This window comes from Silurus aristotelis (assembly GCF_946808225.1).
Source record: "Silurus aristotelis genome assembly, chromosome: 28".
Lineage (NCBI taxonomy): Eukaryota > Metazoa > Chordata > Actinopteri > Siluriformes > Siluridae > Silurus > Silurus aristotelis.
The window spans coordinates 16041567-16058136 of NC_139601.1; the positions used below are offsets into that span (position 1 = coordinate 16041567).

At 38.5% G+C, this 16570-nt stretch overlaps 2 protein-coding genes and 1 pseudogene across 3 annotated transcripts; 1 reads left to right on the forward strand and 2 right to left on the reverse strand.

Annotated features, from left to right (window-relative positions):
• Positions 1-247: 247 nt before the first annotated feature.
• Positions 248-10736, reverse strand: LOC310722223 (deoxyribonuclease gamma-like). The gene is made up of 8 exons (XM_083534603.1): positions 10437-10736; positions 7739-7827; positions 7515-7598; positions 7288-7400; positions 6788-6900; positions 5343-5500; positions 3854-3950; positions 248-2522 (listed from the first exon to the last, which is right to left on the reverse strand). Exons 1-8 carry the CDS (start codon positions 10563-10565, stop codon positions 2457-2459), a joined length of 849 nt encoding a protein of 282 aa, XP_083390729.1. The 5' UTR covers positions 10566-10736; the 3' UTR covers positions 248-2456.
• On the forward strand, positions 1353-2000 carry LOC310722213 (protein SPMIP1; the record flags this gene model as incomplete). The annotated part of the gene is made up of 2 exons (XM_083534592.1): positions 1353-1773; positions 1861-2000. The coding sequence occupies 2 exons, from the start codon at positions 1353-1355 to the stop codon at positions 1977-1979; spliced, it is 540 nt and encodes a 179-aa protein (XP_083390718.1). The 3' UTR covers positions 1980-2000.
• Positions 10737-12973: 2237 nt separating the features above from the next.
• Positions 12974-15807, reverse strand: LOC310722114 (tripartite motif-containing protein 16-like; annotated as a pseudogene). The gene is made up of 6 exons (XR_014538300.1): positions 14834-15807; positions 14487-14582; positions 14086-14323; positions 13817-13988; positions 13664-13723; positions 12974-13497 (listed from the first exon to the last, which is right to left on the reverse strand). The product of XR_014538300.1 is annotated as a tripartite motif-containing protein 16-like (transcript).
• Between the last annotated feature and the right edge of the window lie 763 nt (positions 15808-16570).

Sequence of the window (16570 nt, forward strand, 5' to 3'; positions counted from 1 at the left end):
ACTACTGCGAATGTTTACATGAATCAAACGATGCTCCACTGTTACTCAAGTTAATGATTGAACCACTTTGACAGAACATTTATAATTCACTCGATTAGATCTTAATCATATCCAAACTCTATTGGGTTTAGTCCCATAGCTGGACAAGATGTGAATAGTGAAGTGATGGTGGAAGTGCATGAAGAATGCATCCAGTCCATAATCATGTTTTTTATCCTTTTTTTTTTTTTTCATTTGCAGCATTGAACAGCATTGAACAATGTTTGTTTAGCAAGTTTTTTCCTACAGAGCATTTAAATTGAAATATCCACCCCTCCAGAACACGCAGTATTTCTGAGTTTAATAGCGGTTACAGTAGAGGGTATTTTCATGTATACTGGTATTTGTCTTATCTTAGTTTTGATAAAGGTATAAAGTATTTTTTTTTCTTCTTAAGGTTTTAAAAGCAGAAATGCTATTATTAGTCCCGGGTGCCTTAATGTGAAATGATGTACATTTTGGAAATTTAAAACAAACTGGAATAAAGATTGAAAAAGAAACAAAACACACACACAAAAAAAAAAAAGCTTGTCAGTGCCACAATTGATTCCACAATAATGAGACATGATTCATCGTGCGACCTCGAATACCGCTCTTGTATCCACAGGCGACCGGCAGCATTTTCCTTCACGACTCTTCAGAGCATGTGATAAATGGAGATTCCCCCCGGCTGTAAACAGAAGGCCGGCTTTTCCCTTCGAATCGTCTCTCAAGAATCATTTTTAGCAAACCATTTCCTCTTCAGTTGGCACAAACCCGATGTTGGATTGTACTGTACTGTGTAAGACAGTAAAATTTATAGAAATTATATATATTAAATATAGAAGCTTTTATCTGCCCTGTGCTTCATTGTAACACCCAGTATGCAGTTCTATAAATTGCTATGCGCAGCACCTTGCGTTCAAGCACGTCTCAATCACGTGCAACGTGCATCATGGATGAAGTGCACGATTCTCTGATCCACTTTCCTCTCTTTTCTTTTTCTCTCTTTTTGTGCTGTTTATTTTTTATTTTTTGCTAATACATAGGCTGTGACCTTGAGTGAGAGAATGCCACTGCCATCATTTGGGCTAAGAGGAGAACTGCATCTGCTTTGTGCTGCGTTCTGTGTCCGCATGAATCGCCTTTGTTTTTCTGTCAGCACTTTTTTTTTTGGTTGCGCTTTTGTGCATGCGTAGTTTCCACTCTTCTGCTGAGGATCAGGCATTCTGATTGGGCGACCACCCCCGAAGCCAGAATGACAAACTGCTCTTAGGTTTCTCTTTAACCAGAATGTGAAACTCAGGCCAGTGCTCATTAACTTCAGGCTGAGAATGAGGACTTTACTGACAACCCAGAACCAGAACAGCCACCGTGAGCTGATTATGAAGGAGGCGTACACACGGCTCAACTGGAAGATGAAATATGGTAAGGACTATCCGGTCAGGTTCACCTTACCCAAAGCCAAGGTCGGGAATCCGACAACTGCCCCAAAAGTCACCCTGCCTCCTGTAGTAAAAGCTCCAGAGAAGAAGAAGAAGGAGGAGGAGGAGGAAGTTCCGAGGCTACAAAATGTTCTCACTGAAGCTCCTCTCATGAAACCAGTCAGCCCTCAGACCAGAGAGACTCTTTATAACGGTTTGTCCAAAGAAGGTAAAGGACGCAGCCAGTACCTGAAGAGACGTGTTGAGAAGATGCCTGAAGAAAGGTTTGAGTATCCTTTATTGTCTTCCTGGGAATACGGATGGAGATTAGGTAATATAAAGTTCTGGAATATATAATGATCATTTTCTAGATGATGCTACATTTCATTTGCAGATTCATTCTTGGCTGTGTTCACAGGTGATTATGTGCACGACTACAAATCACCAGTAAATGGAAGATCAGCAGTTATCAGGAGCACTTTCTACGCCAGGAACGGTATTTTTAACATTCCCTCTGCAACAGATCACCTCGGGTGACCAACTTTCAAGACTGGAACAGTATATTAAGAATTGAGATATTCGCCACAGAAATAATGTATAGCCACGTAATTTCTACTAAATACCAACGATTTCTTAATAGACAAAATTGGCTTAATAGCATTACAAATCCCTTTCTATGATGTACTGATGCAGATGATTTACAACAAAATACTTTCTTTCTCCTTTGTCATGAAATTTGATCTATTCACATGCCGTCAGCAGGATTAAATTAATGCGAGGCGAAAGCATGAACTTTGCAAAACAATACACTGTTTCCTAGCAACCATGCAACAAACACCTGGATTGGATTGTGCTGGTTTATTATTAACATGCTGTGCAGCCTTAGAAATAAAAGCCTTGACGCTGCAGTTTTTTTGGGGAAAAAATAGCAAACTAGTTGGAATTGTTTCACTTTAATAATCAACCTAAAAATGAAGCTCAACATGTGACGCATCATATATCCACAAACAGAGTTCAGGTTTTTCTTTTAGCTGCATTGACAGAAATGCACAGGGGAAAATGGTCGCTCACAGCCAGGGCCTACAAAAAACAAAAACAAAGGTGAAGGTAATTGTGATAAAAGCCTTATAAAAATTTTATGCAAAAAAACTTATGCAGCTGTATCAGGGATATTTTCAACAAAATGTTCAGTTCCAGACTATTCTTCTAGAGCAGGGGGGTCAAACTCAAATTCACAGTGGGCCAAAATTAAAAACTGGGATGAAGTCACGGGCCAAACTCAATATTTATTGAAAAATTTAATGCAATTATGCATGTTTTCCGTCTCTCCAGATGTGTAATTTTTTAACCATTTCATATGTCAAACTTTAGTTTTGCATAAACATTAAATCTGGAACAACAAAAGTTTAATATTATAAACACATGAGAAATTAAATTTGAAATAAAACACATCGGTGGTATTCGTTTCTTATTATGTTTCTCTCTCTCTCTCTCTCTCTCTCTCTCTCTCTCTCTCTCTCTCTGTAGCCTTTCAAATTCCTTTTAAATGTAAATCTTTTTTAATAGGCCAACAACCAAAATTAATAATCATTTCCTTTAATTAAAAAAAGAAGCAATCTTTCAACTATAACCAGTCCATGCCTTGGAGTGGAAAAAGTGCATAAAGACAACATTGATTCAAGCTCAGTTTCTACACTCTGATTTACTCTGATGCACATTGGTCCAACCCAGATCATCTCTTCTTAGATGCAAGTGCATCAATGTCTGGGGTTTAGGCTCTGATCTGAGGAAATCCTCAGGATTGAGTGAATGTGTTTATCAATGAGACTCCTGAGTGGTGTTTTTGTTCATCTTCATCAAAGAGAACAGTTGCTCACAAAGATATGAGATGCCGAAGATAGAGAGCGTTTGAGCAGCTTGGACACGGAGTTGGAGCAGTGCGTCGGGGAGGAAACATGAAAACTGTGCAGCACACACAGAGTCGTACTTTGACTTGATCGTGTCTCTACACTGGAGTTCAATCAGTTCCATTTGGAGGTTGGTTGGTGCGTTTTCCACGTCAACCACAAACCGATTACTGAGCAGTTCATTTCTGCATTTCTGGGCTTCAAAGTCGGTAAAAATCCGGGTAAATTCAGCGCTGAGTACGCAGAGTTTTTTAGCGGTCTCGACTGACGCGCCACCGCACTAACAAAGCATTCTGGGATTTGGCCTGCGGGCCTGAGTTTGACACCCCTGTTCTAGAGAATTAACTGGCTTGCGTTTCTATCTACAAGTTTGTATCAAAACAGCCCATCATGCACCGGATATCCTTTAAGGATTAGTACTAGAACTCCAATTATTCATTTGATGTACTAGGCAGCCTGAAAGCACGATATTGTATTTGGAATGACCAATAAATATCGGTGTACCTCCTCTTCAGTGAGTCCAAACTTTGTTTTGAAGTCGTACACTTCTACTGACTCGGGTTTGACGGCCTGGATCATCGTACTTCCGTGAAGAACGACTCTGTAGAAAATGCATGCGAATTGATTTTTAATAACGCCTCATAAACACTATATAGTGTTTTGATGGTATTAGTTAAAATAATATTCTGTGCTCTGTTTTGGTAGCTTTTTAAAAAAAAGAATACAGTATATACATTTATATAAAAAAATATAGACTGTGTGTGTTGTTAGTAAACTAATATAGAGAGAGATGGAGAGAATGTGTGCCATTTGATGGACAGATGAAGTAAAAACGTGTGTGTGACAGGTCTATAGGCACAGTGATCGCTAGAGAAGAAGGTTGTGTGAGAGTTGGAACATTTTATATAACATTGTAGACAAACGTATTGGGACACCTGAATTTTCCATCCATATGTGCGTTTTCACCAAACTGTTACCACAAGGTTGGTGGTACACAATTGAATAGGACGTCTCTGGACTTGGTAGAATACAAATTTTCCCTTCACTTGGACTAGGCGACCCAAACCAACTCCTACATAACCATGCTCAAACCAGCTCCATGAACATATGGTTTACGTGGGTTGGAATGAAAGATCTTGAGTGGCCTGCTTCATCTCAACCCAATTAAACACCCCAGGCCTCTTCACCTCATCTACATCAGTACCTGACATTATTAACACCCTCATGGCTGAATGAAATCTCACAAATGTCCACGAACACATGCCAAAATCTTGTGGGAGATTGGAGGTTATTAGAACCGCAAATCGAGACTAAATGTGGAACAGGATGTTCATAAAGCAAATGTTAATCTTATGGACAGGTGTCCACAAACGTTTGTCAATATAGTGTACTTGTGTACTGTTTTTGGAATTTAGATTGTCCACTGTGGGAAAAATGTTAGTCTGACCACAAAAATAAAGTATAATCTGTCAAAACAGCCTGAAGTGTTGTGCTGAATTTGGTGAATGAAGCTTGAAAATTTTGGGAGTTAAAAATATCAAAAATTTGAATGGCTGTCATTGGGAATTTTGCCTGTTTCGTTTTCCATAAAGGGAAAGAACTGAATGAATGTAGTGAGCTTGAATCATGCGATTTGAAACTCTTGGAGGAGTAGTGTTAGAAATGTTAGGTCTCAATAATTATAATATAAAACTTTCAGGGTAGAGTAAAATAATTTGTCAAGCCAATATGTGAGGTTTTTATTTAAATCAACCTTGTTTTTATTATTAATAATATTTTAAAGTGAACCATGAGCTTTGTAAAAAATGTTGAATTAATGCAAAAAATTAATATAAAGCCAGGTTCCAAATAATGGAAATGATCAAGCCATTTTGGTTTATAGATTATAGAATATACAGAATATTTACAGAATTGTCAAATTTTTCTTTGTTATTGCAGAAAGACTGAGGACCTCAAAACAAATGTTTGTGAGTTATTTGTTTTTTCCCCCGACCTGTCGTATGCACATTTTGTGGACTCTTTCACCGAAGTGTCCAGTTTATCCCCTGTTAGCCACACAAAGCTGGTGTCTGAGCGCAGGCGAATGTTACGCCATTCCTTCTTGGGGACGTAGCCACAGGCAGCGTTGAAATCCCCCATGATGATGAAATTCTGTTTGAAAAAAGAAGCTAGTTAGAAGGAAGGAGGTGAAACATGAACTAAGGGTTAAACTAGGGAAGAAATCGGAGATGTGGTGTTTGTAACTGGACTAATGGAATAAGTGAGGAAAGATCAGTTACGCTTGAACAGAGCGGAATGTATCTCGTTTCAGTCTTTGTGACCTCTTAACTCCAAACTATCCAAACATCGAGTACAATTAATAGTAAATCTTGTAGAATGAAGAGTTTACCCCAGGGCAGGATAATGGGACCTATTGAATTGTAGGCTATGACGCTATAATTTAGTATAGAAGAATAAATGATCATCGTACAGTCTACATAAACCCATGTCTATTTAATCCACAGTGCACAGTGTGATTTGTAATGATCTTATAAGATTGTAAGTATACAGTCTGTAGAAGGCAAAAAGCGTTATTTCTTTTATTTACCCAAAAAAGGAAATATTACTTTTATACATAGTTAAATTAATGTTTAGAAACATTTGAGAAAAATGTTTTCTGCTATCTGTGGTCCAATGGCATAACCACTGAACCACCACTTACAGATCCTAATGACTGGTATACATTATACATTTTTGGGCTGTTCTATGGTTGTGGCTTTTAAAACGGTGGTCCTACTGTACATCTTACTTTAAAAGAGATTAAAAAACGGCTTTTGTTATGGTCTTATGACAATAGATTGTAAAAAAAATTTGTAATCCATGTCTACTAAATAGTTTAGAAAAATGCAACATGAAATGACCTATTAAACAACATGCCATAGCAAACAATCACCATGAAGTTGAAAAGAGCTTAAAGGTACATTGGTATGTGTCCTTTTATACCGCATTTATAATGTGGAACTTCTGTAAAAAAATGCTGCTTCTGCTATGATGATGTACTGTAGCTATATAAAAAAAATAATAATAAATTCTCGCTTTTAAACTTAAACTGCAATTTGTTTATATTGTTATCATGTGACTATAAAACCACAACCTCCACCATGCTGGGAAACATATTTATATTCAATCGCACACTGATACTGAAAATTCTTAAATGTATACATTTCACATAAACCTCTTACTGAAAATCGACTGTTATGCAAATATTTTTGAACTAGAATGATAAATCAAAGGTTTTATCTTTGCATTTATTCAGACACAGTATGTCCTGTTGCCTGTCCAGTGTTAAAAATGAATGAAAATGAATCATCATTATCATCTAATCAGGATTGAGAATTCAGGAGCTTTGTAGTGTAAATTAACTGCCTCCTAAAGCACTAAATACCTAAAGCACTTTACCTGTGCTTTCCAGTGCTGAGAGACATTTTGGTAGACATCATACAGCTCGTCTATTTCTTTAACTGCTGATTCGGGAGGTGTATGAATGGGTATGATGACAAAATCTTTGATTTCTGTAATAGGAGTGAAAAGAAAAGAGAGTTTTTTTACTTGAAATTCATATGGATAAATTCTTTCACTGCAAATAATACATTCTGGAAACATAGAGTACAAAATAAATCCATCTTGTGACGTTCCAGTTCTCAGTTTAAGAGGGGGAAAAAATCGATTAGTGATTAAACCCTGAAAGATAAATCATTGACTATTCAATACAATTTTCCATCCAAAGCAACCAAAGAAATTGTGATAAATAAAAAAAAAACATGGCTTTAAGTCTATTTTTCTACCTGTCTAGCAAAAAAACAAATGTAGCATTTAACTACACAACCTCCTCGTTTTGTACTGTGCAATAAGGTAAAAATGAATTATTAATCATTGGAGAAAATAAGTGTTTGTTTTACCTGTGTTTGGAGATGAAAACCACACAACGTATGGTTCTCTGGCGAAGGCATCCACGTCTTCAGGCTGTGTGTCAGGATATTGATAAACTGACTTGACCGACACCAACTTCTTCCTGTGTTATTGAGCCTTCTGTTAAACGTCACTAACCGTGTGTGGTATGATCCTGAAAGCAATGTAAAGTTTCTATCTCAATATTTCCTGGTGTGGAAATCAAAATCAAAAGTACCTGTAAACAAAGGCATATTGCTCCTTGTACGTTTTTCGTCCCAGCCTCTGACTGATGACGTAGCCGTATTCAGCCGTGTAGTTCCTGTGGACGCAATGCATTGCTTGATGACTACCACTTTATGCCAGTATAGTTGTTGCTGCTCATGTTCTGCTAGAATGAAGTGTCCTTAAACTGCTATGGGAAATAACGTGAGATTTGAGTTATTAAGATTGCGCACAAACCTGTTGAGTTGACTTATCAGACGAGGAAATGCCTTCCCCTTAGCGTCTTTGATTTCCATGACGAGCATGAGGTCACAGCGGCTGATGCTCTGCAGCGTGAAGAGTAACAGACTGTTATGGAGACACATTTTAGAGCAACCTTCTAATTGGCAGTTGATAACATGCAGTCATACATCATGTAGCAGCTCATTTTGTGCTACTTCTGTTTAATACTCTGACACAGAAGGTATGTTTCACATTGCGATGCAATCAGAATATAGTCTTACATTTCTGTGGAACTCCCCGTTCCCTCTCCTAACCTTTGCAGTAATTTATAGATCCAACTGCATCCAATTTTTTATAGATTGATGCATTTACTTGTCACATGTTCTGTACATGGGGGGAGTGGTGGCTCCAGCGGTTAAGGCGTTGGGTTACCGATCGGAAGGTTGGGGGGTTCAAGCCCCGGTATCGCCAAGCTGCCACTCTTGGGCCCTTGAGCAAGGCCCTTAACCCTCTGTGCTCCAGGGGACCCTTACGAGAAAAATAAATCAAGAACCGTGATGTCGGAGCGACGTGGGGCCGCCTTCCCGTGGGCTCACCACCTGCAGGAGGGACCTTAAGGGACCGGTGCTGAGAGGACACAGAGAGGTGTCTAGGGAATCTGCTTAGACTGCTGCCCCCGCGACCCGAATTACGGATAAGCGGGAAAAGATGAATGAATGAATGTTCTGTACATTACAGGACAGTAAAACTCTTTCTTAGCATATCCCAGCGATGTTAGGAAGCTGAGGTCAGCCATGATACAGCTCCCCTGGAGCACAGAGGGTTAAAGGCCTTGTTCAAGAGACCAACATTGGCAGCTTTTCAATACTGGGGCTTGAACCCCCCCCGACCTTCCGAGCAGCAACCACTCAGCTACCACTTCCCTATGAATAGAAGTGAAACCTTGGCAGCTTGCCTCACACCAGCCCAATCTTAGTGTAAAACCTGCAAACCTGCCAACCGTGTCTTTAATTCTTTTATATAGTGCAGGACAGGACAACAGTGCGTCCTTTCAAAGTGTACCTCTATACTATAACAAGCCATATCATATCAATACATAAGGATTTTTTAAAGCAAAAATCAATAAAACACTAGCTTTTTTTTGTACAATTGAAAGAAATCGTTAGTATTTTAATGGCATTGAAATGTATGAAGGTTCACTGTTATTTTTTTCAGTGACTGTTTTGTAAGCATTTCAGGAAACTGAACCATCCAAGGATCTGGAAAATAGTCCAGGCAAACAAACAAATACGGCCCAAGCATACAGCATTTAAAATAACAAAAAAATTCCTTATTCTTTTTTTTTTATATTTTTAAGTTAAAACAATATCAATATAGAGGCGCTTTATTGGTTTAACTCCATTGGCCTAATGGGAGGGAGTTAAAAAAAAGAAAAATAATTCTTGATACTTTGGGAAGTGAAACACTAATAGAACCCATGGAGTTAAAAATACACATTTTGAATTCCCCAATACACAACAAGTTAGAATTTACATAACTTCCTGCTTATAGCCCAAAATTAAATTCACGGGTAACAGCTCTGGTGGACATTCCTGCAGTCAGAATGCCAATCGCACGCTCCCTCAAAACTTGCTGTGGCATAAAACTGTGTGATAAAACTGCACATTTGATCGTGGCCAGCCTGAGGAACACCTGTACAGTAATCATGATGTCTAATTAGCCTCTTGAGATGCCACACCTGTGAGTTGGATGATTCTCTTGGCAAAGCAGAAGTGCTTACTAACACAGATTCAGACAGATTTGTGTACAATATTTGAGAGAAATAGGACTTTTGTGTACATAGAAAAAGTCTTAGATCTTTGAGTTCAGCTCATGAAAAATGGAGGCAAAAACAAAAGTGTTGCGTTTATAATTTTGCTCAGTGTATATATACTTTTTTGTGTATTTGTACTGTCAGTATTTCCATTTGTGGAGATGTTTACTTCTACTTCACTGCATTTCAAAGTCAAATATCTTACTTTTTACTCAACTACAAATGGCACAATCAGTCATTTTTTTTATTTTTTTTTTATAAGTGTGTAAAAACTTAACTGGTCAATCACGCATCAAGCCACCAATCACCAATTGCCGCTCGGTGGTATCTACTACGCGAGAACATATCGTTGAACATCAGTTCAGCAGGCAAAACTATTTTTTAGAGGAATAAATGATGGAAGAATCTCCAGACTCGAACTCGTCACAATGGTCTTATTTGTGCGATTTATTTTTTAAGTAGTTCATCGTCATTTTAAAAGATAATCAGTGTTTGACTCATTAATATCATGTTATTAATAGTTTGGTGTGCTGAGAGTAACATTAGTCTTTTCACATCAACTGAGTTGATTAAGCAAGTAAGAAGTAGAAATTAGCGATATTTGTGTAAAAATGTGTACTTTTAATTATTTTTATTGTTTCTTTTTGTAATGTTCATGGAAGTTTCTGTCACTAAAACAAAGACCACAAAGTGTGTGTGTGTGTGTGTGTGTGTGTGTGTGTGTGTGTGTGTGTGTGTGTGTGTGTGTGTGTGTGTGTGTTTCTAATTCTAATAATGATGAAACATTAACATTTATATGCAAATAATGCATTGCATGTGCACAGTGTAATATAATTATAGTATGTTCTAATTCAAATCAAATAAAACCAAAATACTGAAGATATATAAAGCAAATCTCACCTCCAGGATCACTTTCAGTATTTCAGGTTTAGAGACTTTGTTTTCTCCGAAGGACCTGATGTTGAAGGAGCATATTTTGAGGCTTAGAGCTCCTCCGAGGCTCAGCAGGAGAAACACGGCTGACTTCATTACGTCAAAAATGAGAAGCTGAAGGCTCCTCGGCTGTATATGTTCCTTTGCACTTCCTCCTATTGCTTCCTCGTTTGTACTCTAAAAACACCGCTATACATAGAAAACGTCTTTATCCATAGGAACTGTGAACATGTGACTGTATCCTGTAGCTTTCTGTAAACAACTCCATATTAGGCAGTGAAAAAGTAGTGTCGGTTCAAAGGTCCAGCTCTGAGAGAAGCTGGAAAATGAGAGTAATGAGTGTTTAATTGTTTGATATTCAGTCTGCTCACAAATCTAGACTTTTGCTATGGTTTATAAACGTGATGAACAATTGAATCATCTATAGAGTTGAATTCATGCCACTTAATTAAAAAAAGACCATAACAGTAGCTTAAAAATAAGTAAATAATAAATGTGTAAAAACCCATTATTAAAACAAGGTTCTGCAGCACTATAAATTACATAACATATTTAGGGCAGGACCCTCACCTCAAGGTGAAAAGTATCCCAAAACTCTTCACACCTTTGTGGTTGGAGAACATCCTGTTCCAGGTTGTTTTCCCCCTTTAACTCTTGTAAGAACCTGTATGCTTTTGTGAAGTCTTTCCATTAGATTTTGGAGGGGGCTCTAGGGGGATTTGTATTCAAGAGCATTAAAGAGGTTGAGTCACATCTGGCTTGAGTGTTTGAATTTGCCCATGTTTTGAGGGTTTTCTTTAGGTCCTGTGGTGTTCTTCCCCAAATCAAAATCATGGTACTGGTTGATTGTGACCTGTGCAGGGTTTCTATCAAATCCAGGGTGTCACCAACTTTTTATAGTAGGATAAGTGATATGGAAAGTGAATGAATGAATGAATGAATGGACAAGAAACAGTGGGGGTTTATTGGGTAGTTTATTAGGTAGCCCCCCCTCATGTGTCATCATTTTTATAAGCGACAAGTAGAACTAAAGGATTCTTTGTGCTTCAAGTTCAGTTAGCAGATGAAGCCTTTGCTATAACTATTGGGTTGGACATCCTGACCGTGATTTAGTTGTGAATTAAAAGTGAGGCAAACAGTAACAAAAGTGCTTTTAGATTCCTCCATTGTCCAAATTCCATAGGAGCATGAGGTGGAAATCAACTTCAAAATCCGATTAATCTCTGAGCCATCTTGCTCTGTCACAAAAAAAGTGTTGGTTCAAAATTCACTAACCGGTCTGACCTGAATACTATGAAATCAAGGTGCCCTATAAGAAATGTAAAAGGAATGCAACAAGGTGAGAACATTTTTTTTTATTATTACAAAACAGACAAATCCAAAGGTGAAATCCAAAATGGAGTCAAAAACATGGAGAGTTCAGTCCATTTACCAACAGACTAGATTTGAACAAATGAGATTAAAACCAGGGACAGAAACAGTCTGGCAACAAAATATTAAGTATTATGATTTGGCAGTAGTCAATATAAAGTCATGTGAAAATGAAAGTACACCCTCTTTAAATTCTATAGTTTTATGTATCAGGAAATAATACAAATCATCAAAAGAGCCTAAAAAGGGGAAAAATACATGAATTAGATGAATAACACCACTGTTATTATTGATTCTACAAACAAATAAAGCCAAAATCTAAAACTCTGAAGGATTTAAGAGAAATAGCAAAAAAAGAATAATTTTTTTACAAGACATCAGCAAAAAAGAAAACATCAGGAATAATCACAAAGAAACAATTGTTGCTGCCCAATCAGTCAGGAAAGGGTTATAAGGCCATTTCCAAACAATTTAAAGTCCATCATCCTACAGTGAGGAATATTCAGTGGTCAGACTGTGAAATGCTCAGACCCTACAGGCAGCAGTTAGTATGTTAAATGTTACATGTCATGGCAGCACAATTTGACTCAACATTATGGTTTGTATGGAGAATTTGCCAGAAGAATGCCTCTTCTCTCTATTAAAAGAGTATGGCAGCCTGGTTTAGGATGTTGAGCATGGTGGTGGAGGGGTAATGGTTTGGGCTTGTTTTGCAGTCACAGGACTTGGACAATGTGTTGTAATTGATGAACTCCCCTTTTCCAACAACTAAAGTTTAGCCAAAATTGAGATATTCAACAGGACAATAACCCTAAGAACACCAGCAAATCCATCACACAATGGCTGAAAAAGGACAGAAACAAGGTGTTGCAATGGCCCAGGCAGAGCCCAAACCTCAATCTGACTGAAATGCCATGGAGCTTAAGAGGGCTGTGCATGTGTGAGACTGATAAAATCATACAGAACACAATTTCTTCAAATTGTGGGTCGATGGAAACAGATGGGTATGAAATGTTTGCCTATCATACAACTTACAAATGGAAAATCCAGAAATGTAAAACGAAGAATGGAGCAAATAATAATAATAAAAAAAAAAACATGGAACCTAAAAAAATGTTTGGTTCTTTACCCAATTAGAACTTTATAATCCCACTTTATTTTGAATCACACAATCTCACAGATGTAGAACCAACCAAACAAATGAGTCCAAATCCAGCATATAGAGGCTGAGTGAATGTGGTTTGGAGTGTAGAAGGACAGAGTTCCTGCACCGTGATCCACGTACACTCCTATTCTGGATGGTGACCACACTCTGAGCACAGACTCGATGTTGTTGTGCCCGAAACAAAGAGAAGAAGAACAACAACATCGCAGACTCCAGGACTGATTGTTGCGTCCGAACCCACATCCTTCACCACGTCCTTTCCTTCTGATGTCTTTATATGAGACTGAAATGGCCATGAACTTCTCCACTCCACCTCCCAGTAACAGTGTCCACACACACTCTCCTCACACAACACCTGTTCCCAGGAGTCAAATCTCTCTGGATGATCAGAGTTCTGCTGCTCTCGCTCACTGTATCTCACTGCTCTGTTCTTCTCAGACAGAATGAGGTTACGATGTGCCGTAATGGGATCCAGAGTCAGATAACAGAAATCTACAATAAAAGAGAAAACAAACTGAAGAATGTAACCAAGGGTTTCATTCACAGAATTCTGCATGTTTTGAGGAAGAATTGCCTCGTATGTAGAGTGGAAGCGACTAGCAAATTGTCCCAGAATGAACCAAATTATTGTGTGTGTATGTGTGTGTGTTAGACGCACATGTCAGAAAATCTCTTCTGCTTTGTGGCTCTGATGGTAAAATGGTCTGAACTGCTGCAGCTGTTGAACGAAAAATACAAACAATGTTGTGGATGCCAGAAGCACAATTATAAATAAATGTTACATCTCGTCCATTATTGTGCTTCCTCTTACCATGTGGAGGGAATTTGTTAAAGTCCTCTTCCCAGAATTCCTCGAGTCTCTTCTTCAGATCTGAGACAGAATTCCTCACTGCTTCGAATGAGAAATGCTGAGAAACAATGATGCTCGATGTGTGAAATGTTGGTCTGTATAATGTAGGAGACTGTCGTCCAGTTGCTAAAACCTAGCGAAAAGCAAATGAAATTGAAAGCAAATATTTCCTGCTGTTGCATTTATTTCATGTCCAACAAAGGATGTTTCAGTGAGTCAGTGTGTGTTACCTGGAGGAAATGGATGTGATCGTGTGTGTGTGTGTGAAAGCTGCTCCAGCTCAGTGACTCTCCTCTGAAGATCAGTGATCTCCTGATCCAGTTCCTCCAGGAGTCGTTCAGCTCGACTCAGTTCAGCCTCCTCCTGAGCTCTGATCATCTCCTTCACCTCCGAGCGCTTTTTCTCCATGGAGCTGATCAGCTGAGTAAAGATCTTCTCACTGTCCTCCACTGCTGTCTGTGCTCTGAGCTGTTAGAACACACACACACACACACACACACACACACACACACACACACACACACACACACACACATCTATCATTCCCTCTGTCACTGGGACTCTAAATGACTCCATGTTGTCCATGTTGTGTGTGTTTCTAGGAGCAGCTCCGTCTCTGCTCACTGCTCACCTTTATAGTGTTCACAGCCTGTTTCAGCTCCTGCACCTTCTTCTGCTTCTCCTGGATTCTCTGCTGGGATTTCATCTGCTGCTTCTTTAACTCACTCTGGAGACAAAAGGGCACAAAATTGTGTACTTGGTCTTCTTCATGATATCTACCAAATTGGCTAATGGATTTGGAGGAGATTTCTGGATTCCTTCCAGAAAGAGTTTAAAATGAATATTAGTTTAAAATCAGGATCAGATTCTTTGTTTCTTGTCCAAGGTGATTTACTTTACTTTAATGCAGACACTGAGAAGATTATTAACACTTTCCTACCCAGAACATGACACATTAAAGTTTTTTCTCGTTCTCACCTGTTTCTCAGCTCGTTCTCCTGAGGCCGTGACGGTGTCGTGTCCTTTATGTTTATCCATCATACACATATAACAGATGCAGGTTTGATCAGTTCTGCAGTAGATCTCAATCAGCTTCTTATGTTCGGAGCAGATCTTCTCTCGTAGTTTTGCTGACGCTTCGATTAATGTGTGTTTTTAAAATAGTACGTCCAAGATGAGGTTTCAGATGATTTGCACAATAAGACGCCACACACACAAGACAGGACTTGACGGCTTTTTGCTTCTCCCCGGTGCAGAAATCACACTCCACATCACCAGGTCCGGCGTAACAGTGATCAGGAGAAGCAGCTTGGACTTGAGTCTTCTTTTTCACTTTCTCCACCACTTCAGCCAGGATGCTGTTTCTGTGTAGATCAGGCCTCGGCGTGAAAGTGTGTATGCACTGAGGACAGCTGTAGACGCCCTTCCGATCCTCCTGATCCCAGCAGTTATTAAGGCAAACCTTACAGAAACTGTGACCACACGGTGTAGCCACCGGATCCTTCAGAAGATCCAGACACACTGGACAGATGAACTGATCCTGATCTACTGAAATACTGGCCTTGAACATTTTCCTGAATATCCACACTGAGCGAAAGAGACCAGATTAGTTTTCTTTGAATTCCTTCCTCTTTCCTGTGTGTGCGTACAAGTGTGTACATGTAAGAACCCGTGGACTTGGAGGAGTATAATAACAGGTTGGTTATGAATATTTAACCATTTCATCTCCTTTCAGCCATGAATATGTGTAGATTTAATTTTTATTTTAAAGATGCCTGGAGCAAATGGTTATGGTTAGCTATATATAGAGAATGGTATGTTTTGACAACAATTTTGTAACATACCGTAATAGAAAAAAAAATCTGCATGCATATGTCTCTATTGTAACTTCTCTGCATTAATACATTGAGGCAGCAGGGGGTGTAGTTGAGCTTTGAATTGCGTGAACCAGCAGGTAACACAATTTTCACGTCGGCACTTGGACTGACGTTTTTCTCCTAGATTGTATAAAAAGGGGGAAGAGTAACCATGAATAACTATACATCATTCTAAAGCACTAAGCCTCAGGCAACGATTTCAGGTCACTGTTTATCAATGGAAAACGTATAACGAATGTATTTGCTGAATGTGTGTAAGCAGCACGCAAGAACAACATGCATAAAAAAATGCACTACTTACATCATTATTGTAATAACGAGTCACAAACACATCCACTGCTGCTAATCCCGGTTTATTAGGAAAGATAAGGGTCCAGTGAACCACATGCCGTAAAGCATTTTTGCTCCAACCAAACAATAGTGTTGTAATTTAGATGTTTATTCCTTTGTTTATGTCACAGAACTTCGGCCGGTTGTTTGTGTGTTTATGTTTCGGAATAACTTTCGCATAAAAAAAATGACATCTTGCTGGCAAATAAAATTTTCTGTGACTTTCTAATAAAAAATAATGGAACACTCAAAACAGAAGTTTGAAGGTTCCATTATTTTTTATTAGAAAGTCACAGAAAATGTAAAGTTTCAAATGATAGGTGGTGCAGAATAAAAACGTTATGGCACCTGCCTATAGTAGAGACTAAAGCGTTTTGTAACACTATATTATACCAGCCATATATATATATATATTTTTTTACCAGCAAGATGTCATTTTTTTGCCGAAAGTTATTCCGAAACATAAACACACAAACACCAGCCGAAATTCTGTGACATAAACAAATAT

What these genes read in the sequence shown, in the direction of transcription:
- LOC310722223 (XM_083534603.1), bottom strand. Translation starts at nt 10,565, where the DNA reads ATGAAGTCAGCCGTGTTTCTCCTGCTGAGCCTCGGAGGAGCTCTAAGC. An exon ending in ACAAAATGTGCATACGACAG is followed by an intron (nt 3,951 to 5,342) that starts GTCGGGGGAAAA and finishes CATTTTCTACAG; the next exon opens with AGTCGTTCTTCACGGAAGTA. An exon ending in TTGGACTCACTGAAGAGGAG is followed by an intron (nt 2,523 to 3,853) that starts GTACACCGATAT and finishes TGTTTTTTGTAG; the next exon opens with GCCCTGGCTGTGAGCGACCA.